Below are 12,840 nucleotides of genomic sequence, written 5' to 3'. Positions count from 1 at the left end.
GAGAGGGTGTGTCACTTTTTGCAGACCCAGGAGTTTATAATAAAGCAGTGCAGTTCTGAAATAGATAAGGGATAATTTAGTTGTGCAGGACAATGTGCAAAAGTGCCCAATTCTGAAACAAATTGCCATGTTTTAAATTGCTATGTTTTTTACCCACAATGCAGTATATTTTACCGGAATATCAGTGCAATAGTGGGCAACTGCTAAGACGTTTCCACTGCAATTTGTGTGTGATGCATCTACAACATGTATCCTCACCAATTAATGGGATTGAGCCAATTGTGCACAATTTGCAGGAAGTGTTTCTTACTGCATTTGTCATTTCCAGTAGGCATTTAGATCCAAGCCTCTAAGAAAACCTTGCAATTACAACCAGCAATTCCAGGCTTCCATTGTGTCCATGTGTGTAACTACCCACAATCCATATTGCAAGCTGAAGGGGCGCATTGGTACTTGGCGCAAGTTGCTTGAGCCGTACTGTTGTGAATAGGATCAATGCAATATTTTAATGCTTTCAGGCTCACTTTCACTTTAAAATTCACGTTCCCTTTAAAATTAACCTGAACTTCATTTTTAAAAAAATTCAAAAATCTTTTTATTTCACAAAGGCCCCCAAGTAACCTGAAGACATATAACAGAGGGTTTCTCCTTACCTTTGTCCTTGTGAGTTATAGTTATTGTCGTACGAGTCGTAACTCTGTTCGTCATAAGCCGTGCCATAGCCGTCGTCATAATCCTAAAAAAAAGGAACATTGCTACAAATTAGCCATTTTTCTGTACAGAGCCCACCATCTTCTTGGAGGGCAATAAAGAGCAGCCAGAGTCTATCAGTTAAAGTCCCAACAAACCTGTTTAGTAAACTTCAGTAAATAAAGTTCATTATATGGCAACAAATGGCATGGGGGAAGACTTCATTTCAACAAAATCATTGAGAGCACCCTCTGGCAGTCATATATAGAGGGCATAAAGGCCATATAATAAGTGTATTTGTTGTGCAAGAAAGACCATACGAAGGCTGGAAGTTGAGTTATGAAACTGGTGAGACCAGGCGCCACATGATTTGATGAGATTTTTTTTTTTAACCAAATGAGTTGCACCCCTATCAATGAAGATCTGCTGCCACCTTATACTTGCATAGAGAAGAGACATCATCCATCAGGACAGGTCAGGACAATCTGTCCAACTTACGTCCTATGGTGCACCCAAATGCATCACCAATATCACACGTCAACCTCAAAGTGTGATAATGTAGACCAAGATGCCCTACCATATTGGTTCATGCATTGCTACCTGGGACTCATCTGAAATTCTACAATTGAATATTCCCTAAATCCATTAATTCACAACCACCTATAACTAGTTAACTAATCTATCGTTGGTCAGAACCTGTCCCACAAGACATATGGTTGAATCAATTATCCTTTGTTTCAGAGACTCATTTACATTTTAATGCACTGCTGTCTGCAGATATATGTAGTACATGGAAAATAACTGACTTTACGGCCTGTATTTATTATTCTTGCCACTTATGCCTAGGGCAGAAGAAGTTTCTATTGTTCCACTATTATATTCTAGTTTTATTTCACCGGGCTGATCAATTTCATGATGGCTAAACTGTGCCATCAATAAAATCAGAGGGATAAGTTATATAAGGGAACCCAATGCAACTTGCTATCGTCACTCTAGTCATTTTTAGCATTTCTTTCCATATTGCATCACCCAGAGAATTTTTCATTTCCACTGCTCTGTGTCTGCAACACAGAAAAGCCACAATAGATCCAGTGATGGAGACTTTAAAGTCAGAAAAACTGACCTACAAGATTGAGTTCCTTTTAAATAGCTATCACCGATCCACCCCTGTAACTATTAACAAATATACCTGGCAAAATTAATGTCATTGTATTGCAGTTAAAAGCTGTTACTTGGCTTAGGAGCTGACTCACAGTATACTATGTATCCACAATAGAAAAGTTACAATACAAGGCTAATTAGGAATTCATTCACATTACATGCTTTGGGATTTAATAATCAACCCTGTAGCATTAGCTTCTATTGCAGATGAAGCACATTTTCTGATTAATGATTTGTGACGACCCCTAAACTTTCAAACAGCAGCCCAGAGCTCACTGAGCATGTGCAATGCCACTGGCACACAAAAAAATAAACTAACAAGATCCAAGATGGGGAGCTACTGGGAAAACTTTGAAGACTGTTTAGCAAACACCCTATTGATAGACCAGGTGCCAAGCAACAGTGTAGCCTACAGGGGCTACTACCAAAATAATAATTTATTTATAAAGAACCTGCAGATTCCTCAGCTAAGTAGGCAAAGTTTAATGGATTTTTTTAGGGAACAACTATTTCCTAGTACACAGGATGGTTGACCCAAAATGCTTGGGTGGACAGAGTTCTAAAGCAGGCATGTCCAAACTACGGCCTGTGGGCCAATTGTGGCCCGTTCTCAATTTTAGACTGGCCCGCAGCCCGAGCAGAGATGAACAGAGCTTCGTCGCGCCGACTGCACGCAGTGACATAACCGCACGTTAACGTGTGCGTGACGTCACAATGTCACTGGGTGACTAAACCAAAAATCTGGCTCCCGCTGCTGCAGACCAACAGCCAACCTGTCGGCAACTGTTTTGTACAGGGCTCGGCGTGTCTGCGAGACACCACCTTCCTTTTCCCATTTACTTAAAGGGATACTGTCTTTGGAAAACATGTTTTTTTCAAAACGCATCAGTTAATAGTGCTAATCCAGCAGAATTCTGCACTGAAATCCATTTCTCAAAAGAGCAAACAGATTTTTTTATATTCAATTTTGAATCTGACATGGGGCTAGACATTTTGTCAATTTCCCAGCTGCCCCTGGTCATGTGACTTGTGCCTGCACTTTAGGAGAGAAATGCTTTCTGGCAGGCTGCTGTTTTTCCTTCTCAATGTAACTGAATGTGTCTCAGTGGGACATGGGTTTTTACTATTGAGTGTTGTTCTTAGATCTACCAGGCAGCTGTTATCTTGTGTTATGGAGCTGTTATCTGGTTACCTTCCCATTGTTCTGTTGTTTGGCTGCTGGGGGGAAAAGGAGGGGGTGATATCACTCCAACTTGCAGTACAGCAGTAAAGAGTGATTGAAGTTTATCAGAGCACAAGTCACATGACTTGGGGCAGCTGGGAAATTGACAATATGTCTAGCCCCATGTCAGATTTCAAAATTGAATATAAAAAAATCTGTTTTGAGAAATGGATTTCAGTGCAGAATTCTGCTGGAGCAGCACTATTAACTGATTCATTTTGAAAAATATTTTTTTCCCATGACAGTATCCCTTTAAGCCAGTGAGTGAGGGAGAGGTGTGGTCTGGGAAAGTAACATTCAATGTACCTAAACCCTGTGTGGATTTAGTTGCCGACAGGTTTGGCTCTTGGTCTGCAGCAGCGGGAGCCAGACTTTTGGTTTAGTCACCCAGTGACGTCTCGCACACGTTAACCTGTTTATCTGCCTGTGTATGGTCACCTTATGTTACCAAGCTAGATCTTTGTCCTTATCAACCTGTCCTGCCTCTCAAAGTTAAAGTAGACAGGAGGCCATCTGAAGGACAACGAGGATGGGATTTCTGGACAATGTCTATTTTGGTCTTGGAAACAGAAGTAATTTATAAATTATTATGTATTCCTGAAAATAGGATTAAATGGCTGTTACTCTAGTGTATCCATATAACCTTGTTATAAGCTGGGGGGCCCTGAACAACTGTTAGACCTGAGCATCACTATAGAGAACTATATAATTCTAATGAACTGCCACAAACACCATTACATCACAATAACAAATGAAAAATGCCTATTCATCTATTTAAATATCCATCCATCAACGCCGCTCAGTCAAAAACATTTGATTGACTTCCTTTGGGTGTTTAATGAATCTGCCGCTAACACCCATGAGTGATGAAAGACCCAGATTCATAAACATTTACCCTGATTCTATTTTGTAGCATTTGGTGCTCCTCCAAGTAGAGATGTAGGGGTGGCAGAGTTCTCACAAGTGCAGTTGCAATGATGACAACCAATGGCTAATAATGTCTATAACTAAGAGCCCCGGGGCTCATATTATAAAATCACAGGCGTGCCTAGGCAATGCTTTGTGATTATGGGATAACCCTTCCACTGGCTGCACTGATTTCCAATACTAACTGCACAAACCAAAAGCACGTTGCCACTGGGGACAGGCTCCTGACAGCCCATATAACATCTCAGCTGAACCCTGTTTTATTACATTCGGCACAGCAGAAAAACACTTGGCTGTGACAAATGGCCTGACAGCATTGTTACTAACCTTTTCGGGGAGGCATTAACACACAGGGATTACTGCAGATCACCATTGTGTTCCCCGTAGGCCCACTCGCTCTAGTAACCATTTCTATTCAAATACATTGAGTTTTCCTTGTGGAATTATTATATTTAATAAAAGCAGGGAAATGGCCACCGCACAATATCCCAATTATTTGCATGATATATAGGTATGGGATCCGTTACCCGGAACCCCATTATCCAGAAAGCTCCGAATTATGGGAAAGCCATCTCCCATGATTTCCTTTTTCTGTGTAATAATAAAACAGTCGCTTGTACTTGATCCCAACTAAGATATAATTAATCCTTATTGGAGGCAAAACCAGCCAAGGGGTTTATTTAATGTTTACATGATTTTCTAGTAGACTTCAGGTATGGAGATCAAAATTACAGAAAAATTCCTTATATGGAAAACCTTAGGTCCCCAGCATTCTAGATGACAGGTCCAATACCTGTGTGGCACATGGACATAGACATATTTCTCCCCTGTTTAAAGGGTATATATATTGTGCATGTACAGAACTACCTTGCGGGAAGGAGACTTGACTGGGTTTGGAAGGGACAGGGAGATAGTAGGTCCCTTTCCTTAGTAAGGATAAGATAATCTTGGGTACTGGGGGATGTGAGGTGCTGGGAGTTGGAGCAGAGGTTAGGAAGAAGTGGGTGTGGAGGGGGTCTTTTCTTAACAGGCGCAAGGTCCCATTTCCTTAGATCAGCCTACCATGGATTTTCAGTGGTATTGTCTCAGGGATTGGGGGTATATTGCCTATGTTAAAGCATGAGGGTATAATCCTCAGGGGTGGGGCCTTGGGAAACAGTTGTGCTATTGGGTTTCCTGACTTCAATTGCCCCATATGCGGCTGCAAAAAAAAAAAGTTGCATCATCTCTGGATGGAGTATGGGCCCTAAGGGTCACTATTTTGTGCCCCTTAGCCCTTCAGCGCTTATACCTGTACCATCTGTTTTTCAATACAGCGCATCCCTAAAGCTCATTAATCAAATATAATTGCAGTTGTAGGACCTGTTATCCAAAATGATCGGGAACTGGGGCTTTCTGGATAACGGGTCTTTCTGTAATTTGGATCTTCATACCTTAAGTCTACTAGAAAATCATATAAACATTGAATAAACCCAATAGTCTGGTTTTTGCCTCCAATAAGGATTAATTATATCTTAGTCGGGATCAAGTACAAGCAACTGTTTTATTCTTATAGAGAAAAAATAAATCATTTTGTTGAAATTTTTTTGGATTATTTGGATAAAATTGAGTCTATGAGAGATGGCCTTTTTTTGTAATTTGGAGATTTCTGATAAACAGGTTTCCGGGTAACGGTTCCCATACCTATACTATAATAAACTGTAGACTATCATCTAAAAGATTCTCTTTGATATCTCCATGCAAGCAGCGGTGGTCTTCTTCAAAGAAGGCTGAATTATTTCAATAATAGTTTTTTTCCAGGGGGTATTTATCACAACAATTGTATTAGTGAGTCCTATAACTGCAGTTCTAAGCACTGTTCCACATCATATAATTCAGTGTACAGTCGCTGTACAGTCGCACTCCATTACTTTACTGTCAGGTACAGGCCAAGCCATAAAGAATTCTATGAAAGTGCCGGCTCAGGAGGATAGGTATTCTGTTATAGAGCTGCACATGTTCAAGCACAAATCAATGAAACACTGTGTAGTTATCAGCACACCACAGCTCATTAGTTCTCATTAAATGAGGACTTGTCTTAATGAGCCAAAAGTGAAATAAAGGATCACTATGCTTGGAACAATTCCTGCAAAAATGTGCTGAGTCCTCTCTGTACAGGCTATGGACAAACTTTGGGGGCCATTCCTGCTTAATGGAGCCTAGTATGGAGGATACCTCTGCTGGAATATTAGTGTGATGGCATCTCTCTGTCTATGAGCAGCCCTACAGGTTATTCCTAATGAACACAGGGATATGTTTTTGCTGTGGGCAAACTTCTATAACTGGGTATATGGGTATATAGTTGACAAGTCATTTTTGGGTGAGGCCATGGCCCAGTGCATTGGATAACGATCCCTTAGTCATGGTCTTTTCTAGGGTGATTGAAGAAAAGGCAGAACACAGGAACAATGGAGTCCCTTGCAAGCCTGAAATGACAAGCTCAGTCAGTAACTGACTTTAAACTCTGAAACACGGTTACTAGAACCTCCTTGGCACCATGATACTTGGCTTGGCTTGACGCTTGGCTGATCTAAACATGGTAGGCCTGAACTTAACCTTTAGAATAATATCACTGAACTTTAAATTCCACCAACCTAAGATCTACCATCTCACTTGACCTCCATGAGCTTAATTATTAAAAATTACATTTGTGAGTTTTTTTCTACTTCTAATAAACACACAATTTAAAAAAACTAGAATGGTTGCTTATTAATTAAACATCAGAATATAAAAAACTCGATTGAATACAATCATAGAAAAAAAAATTGTGAGTTTATATGCTCAAAAAAAAACTTCAAAATGGCTTGAATTTTGCCTAGGACAACTCCCGCTGACACATTTTTTTGTCAAAGTTTTACTTTCGAGTTTTTCAATTTTTTTTGTGCTTCAGAAATACCAAACATTTGAGTTTTTAAAAACATAATTTATGTAAAAAAAAAAAATTTAATTGTGGCCAAAAATTTTAATTTGAATGTTAATAAAACACACTCCCCTAAAATATTGTTTTTGTTCTGCCCATCTTTAATCAGTATCTTTTAACACATGGTCAGAGCAGTGTATAGGATCCCTTAACCGGAAACCCGATATCCAGAAAGCTCTGAATTACGGAATGTCTGTCTCCCATAGACTCCATTTTATCCAAATAATCCAAATTTTTAAAAATGATTTCACTTTATTCTGTAATAATAAAACAGTCGCTTGTACTTGATCCCAACTAAGATATAATTAATCCTTATTGGAAGCAAAAACTGCCTATTGGGTTTATTTAATGTTTAAATTAATTTCTAGTAGACTTAAGGCCTGAAGATCCAAATTACGGAAATATCTGTTAACCCGGAAAACCCCAGGTCCTGAGCATTCTGGATAACAGGTCCCATACCTGTACATAGAGCAACAGAGGGCATATTCCAATAAAATTTTATGGCACAAACATGCATCCACTAACAAAGGTCTACCAAAACCATTCCATTTAATTTAGGACTTTTTGCCACACATTAAAAATGAGTAAAAAAAACCCTAAGAAAGATGTCTATGCTATAAATAAGTCACTGGAAGGAATGTTAATATAAATATCTCACCTGCTGTTGGGTAACTAATTGTTTTAACCAAAAGAGTTTGTTCAACTACAGGAAATAAATATTTTATTATAATGACTAAATAGGAAAGGAAAATCTTACTCCCTTTTCCAAAAGCATCATGTTTCAATGTAAAGTCAACTTTTGGATGCATATTCCTGGGTTAATTAGCTGTGGTTAAGACTTTGTACTAAGGTTTTGGTGTTGTCCCCCAAACATGGCCATTCACACCAACAATGGAAATCACAGAGCAGCACAAATGTGTGTTGTGTCTTAATTTTAATCCCAGTTCATGGGCTTGGCACCAGCTCTTAGACTGTTGACATAGTTTGTCCCACTCATTGTAAGAGCACGATTAGTAGAGTTATGTGCGACGTTATGGGAGAATGGTAAAAGCAAAACAAAAACTTGGGAATTAACAGGAGCTGCTGTGGCACCTTCATTTCAGTATTATCATTTCCATGTGCTGAGATGACAAGACTGAATTGGTCTTTATATGATAAATAATACTGCCCCCTAGACGTGCAATTAATATATCATATCCAAACAAAGCACTCACATATTCTCCATAGGTGTCTTGAACTGGAGGTGGAGGCCGATACCCTGCTGGTGGTGGAATGCCCCTTGCTCTTGTGGCCACCAGTCCGCGGGCGCGTGCAGAGGATACCCTCGCTGGTGTTACACCTCTGGGAGCAGGTGCCCCTCTTGGTACTCCTGTAGGTGCTGGAGGGACACCACCACGTCCCCTGTGGGAATGCAAAGGTTTCATACAGTGAGGATTATTGTTGCCAATGGATTACATCATCCAGAATCGTACTCACCTTAATTAAATTAATCCCAGGGGATTTAGGAGCTACAGTTAGGTTTGTTCCCATTGGTGTTAGTCCTGCACTGTTATCTGGCCCTTGGTTTGATGGCACCAGATGTGAACCAAAAGTATTAGGGAAGAAAACTCAATGGAGGAAAGTGGGGATGAGAAACCAGAGCCCTCACAGATGTTACCAAATTACTACTCCTAGCACCCAACTGATGGACCATGCACTGGACGTTGCCCATCACTTACACTACTAAAATGTTTTACTACTCTTCATCAATATACTGTATATACTGTACAACGTTGTTCCACAAGGAAACGCTTTCAAGACTGAACCCCCAATCATAGGCTAGTGAGCAAATTATCCTTAATCAATTGTGAAATGCTTGCTTGGATTTACCAAAAAGCTTTGAAGCCAAAACCAGATAAAGGACATGCATGTGCAGCAAGAAGGGCTACATGGAGCACTGTTTTTCAAAACATGTAATTTAGTTAGCTGTCTCATTAAAGGGGCAGTTCAGTCTAGTAAACACATATGCTAATTTAAGCACAGATTACAGTTGTTGTTGCATTTAGCATGATACAATCCCCTACACTGCACTGGCTCCAATCTATCCAATCTATTTCAAGTGGTACCCCAAGAGGTAATGGAGCTATATCAATAATAATACAAATTCTCATTGCATTTTGCACACTGTTCATTACAGTAGCTATGGTACACCAGCCCAGGTGCATCTACATTTTACTATATATGGAATGTGTATTGTTTCTAGAGTTACGGTGTATGCATATATTGGTATGTATTCTACATATTATAATACATACGCATGTTGTATGTTTATCTTTACTTATGTAGCAAATATTGTAAAAGCTAAACTTTACAGTGTTATATAGAGGGATTAACCCTGCAATAAATAAATATAAATATACACAGTTCCAAAGATTAAGTGCCATATGCTAGTAGACAAAGAAGGAAGGAGGTTCCTGCTACCCTAGAGCTTACAGTCTGTATTGGTGTGTGACCTACAGGATTAGGTGCATTTGGGATTTAGGGGCAGATTTATCAAGGTGTGAAATTAAAGTTCAACACAGAAAAACTCACTTTTCTATTTATTCCTTTGGGGCTTTTAGAATTGCATTTATAATTTACCCTTAATTGCCCATAAATGTGATAGGGACATCAGATTGTAAACTCTACTGGGCAGGGACTTACAGTATATGATCGATGTAAAATCTGTGTAGATAAGTTGCTCTTTTATAATCTTGGGCCAGGGCCACAGAGGACACATAAGTACCCTAGTGTGGCCCTATTTGTAACTGTAACCCCAGTAAAGGTACAAAAGGAAAGGAACCACCAGTTCAGTGCAATAAACTGCTTTGCAATTTTTTTGGGGGTGTTTTTGATACAAAACCCACATGAGCTGGTCAACCTTTTAATGAATGAACAGTACTATATGATTGCATCCAAAAATATGTCGCCAGGCGCAAATTAGTGGTGAATTTCCGAGTTGCCGCACTTCATTGCATCAAAAAGTTTTTACGCTGGTGACAATTTTGCTCATTTTTTCGGCAAAACTGAATGAATTCGCCCACCCGCTAGTCATGGAATTTCAGTAACTGGAGACTGCTTGAGGTGAAAGACAAAGTTTATTTGACATAAGCTCTGTGGATTCTGAACTCACAAAAAGACAGACTATGAACAAAGGAATCACAGAGTTTTTGTAGACTTGTAAAAAGGGTGAGCATAGGGATATCGCTCCATAGCACAGAAATATCAATAACTGCTCTTACAGCCAATCAGGTGGCTCTGCCTCAAGGTCAAGGATACTAGTGACTAGGGATGTCGCGGACTGTTCGCCGGCGAACTTGTTCGCGCAAACATCGGCTGTTCGCGTCCGCCGCAAGTTCGCAAACGTCGCGCGACGTTCGCCAATAGGCGTTCGCGTCAAAATCGTTCGACCATTCGACCATTCGATCGCTAAAATCGAACGATTTTCGTTCGATTAGAATGAAAATCGTTCGATCGAACGATTAAAATCCTTCGATCGTTCGAATCGAACGATTTTCGGATGTTCGAAGTTCGCGAACTGTTCGCGAACTGTTCGCAATTTTTGCCGGTGTTCGCGAACGGCGTTCACGAACACATTATCGGCGGTTCGCTACATCCCTACTAGTGACTAAGATAGCTTCAGAACAGAATACATCAAAGTCAGGGGAATCTGCATACACAGAATTTTATATTCACATACTTTCATATTAGGGTATTTGAATGCAACTTCATCTAGGCATGAGTTCCAAACACTTTAGTGTCACTGTAAAGAGTCCTTAAAAGCCAAGTCAAGTTAAACTCTCTCGGGATGTCAATTTGTTAGGCACCTCCCTAGTGACCATGTTATCCAGTGCTGATGTATGTCTTTTTTAAAGAATGAACAAGTCAAGAATATGTGGCTGCAGAACACGGTGGCCCCATCTTTTCTGCACTCCAAGGTGTCCATTGTGGTGGGCACAGTATGGCTTTCTAGAAATTCCTGCTGGAGGATTAATCTCATGGAACCAATGCTGGGGTCTAGGTTATCTCTCTCCTTTGAAAGCTTATGGCGGGGAGGACTAAGTCCTATGAATGAAACCAATGCCCAGGTCAGGAGATCTTTATTTCATGTAATGCTTTTATGCCGGGAGACTTTAGCATTTGATTATTGTGACCAGAGGTAAACAGTTAGGGACCGTCACATGGGTTTTACCTTGACGTAGTATGGTGGCTTATCAATTTTATGACCATCATTTTGTAACTAAAAAACCCCTGTCTTTGTAAATACATGCATTTGCATTGATTACTTATGTGACAGGGGACCAGGGAATGTGCATTGATCAATCTCTCTTCTTTTTCTCTATGTCTGTAGTTCATTTGGCCAGATCAGTAGCACTTCCATTGTTTTTTAGTATTTAGCCATGGAGTGCTCCCACAACCTTTCCTTTTTGCATTTTGAACTCACAAAGAGACAGCATCCAAACAAAGGAATCACATGGGCTCATTTATTAACACTGGGCAAATTTGCCCATGGGCAATTACCTATAGCAACCAATCAGTGATTAGCTTTTTGAAACCAGCTGCAAGTAGAAAAATGAATGCAGCAATCTGATTGGTTGCCATCGGATACTGCCCATTGGCAAATTTGCCCAGTGTTGATAAATGACCCCCACAGAGTTTTAATAGAACAGAATACATCCAAGTCAGGGGAAATCTGCATACACAGAATTTTATATTCTCTTCTTTCATATTAGGGTATTTAGATACAACTTCATCCAAACATGTTGGTGTCACTGTAAAGAGTCCTTAAAGGCCAAGTCAAGTTAAACACTCTTGGGGTGTCAATTTGTTACGCATCTCGCTAGTGTTGGTATATGTCTTTTTTAAAGAATGAACCAGCCCAGAATATGTTGGTGTATGTCTTTTTTAAAGAATGAACCAGAATCTGTGGCTGCAGAACACGGTGACCCCATCTTTTCTGCCCTCCAAGGTGTCCCTTGTGTTGGGCACAGTATGGCTTTCTAGAAATTCCTGCTGCCCATGATACCAAAGAGGCCACCTGGGAGTAATTATTCTTTAATTAGAGGCCCATCACCTTGAAGTAAAAGTTGAGTGACGTTGGCCAATGGAGGGTGCAACAAATTGGTATCCTCAGCATTATTTTAACTTTATTTGTCCTTTAAGCTTTCAATGGTAGAAATCTCCGTTCCTCTATTAACAAGGGGTGACCTCTTTTCTGTGCAGATGCCTGTGAGTGATTAGGTCTCGGTAGAGGACGTCATTGCTACATTGACTTTTACCACTGAAATGCCATTAAATGATATCCAATTTTACATAAGTGGAGGAAACTCTGAACCTGTGTTGATTGCTTGGAAAATCAGAGCGATTAAGAGATTTTACAGAGAAATCATTTGTGTCATATAATTCCTGTACGACTCACACTGTGACAATGGGGTTGGAGAAGAACAAGGGAAAGTGTTAGTTGGGAGGATCAATATAGGATTTATAGATGATGTGGCATATGCTTTGATGGCTGCACTTCTCCAGTGCATTTATTATAATATAAAAAATGTTTTATTATGGGACCTATATATATACACATATTATTCATTACCTGGGTAACGCGGGTACTGGTACTCCCCGAGCCCTTAACGAAGGTTTTCCACGAACTGCTGGGGCTTCTGTAGTTTCGGGGCCACCATTTAAATAGGTGAGTTCTTGCAGTTGTGCGTGTCTGATTTCATCATTATAATCCTAAAAATCAAATATATTAATGGAACATTATCTTTTTTTAACAAAAAAAAATTAAAGGGAAACATGGAATTAAAATTTAACATAACACAGACAGAGATATTCTAAAGAAATTTCTAAAGGTCTTAATTAT

At 39.8% G+C, this 12,840-nt stretch overlaps 1 protein-coding gene across 2 annotated transcripts in view; it reads right to left on the bottom strand.

Moving 5' to 3' along the window:
- khdrbs3.L (KH domain containing, RNA binding, signal transduction associated 3 L homeolog) overlaps window positions 1-12,840 on the bottom strand; it is a 106,513-nt gene that overhangs the window by 33,101 nt on the left and 60,572 nt on the right. For both annotated transcript variants that reach the window (XR_005962013.1, XM_018268282.2), the window contains exons 5-7: window positions 12,571-12,710; window positions 8,174-8,360; window positions 654-736 (exon numbers count right to left, since the gene is read on the bottom strand). Coding sequence is in view for 1 of the 2 variants with exons in the window: in XM_018268282.2 (XP_018123771.1) it covers window positions 654-736; window positions 8,174-8,360; window positions 12,571-12,710 (410 nt within the window). In the remaining variant the exon portion in view is untranslated. The remainder of the gene's footprint in view (window positions 1-653; window positions 737-8,173; window positions 8,361-12,570; window positions 12,711-12,840) is intronic.

The sequence above is a fragment of the Xenopus laevis genome, chromosome 6L (assembly GCF_017654675.1).
Source record: "Xenopus laevis strain J_2021 chromosome 6L, Xenopus_laevis_v10.1, whole genome shotgun sequence".
Taxonomy (NCBI): domain Eukaryota; kingdom Metazoa; phylum Chordata; class Amphibia; order Anura; family Pipidae; genus Xenopus; species Xenopus laevis.
This window is presented reverse-complemented; position numbering and strand designations above follow the sequence as displayed.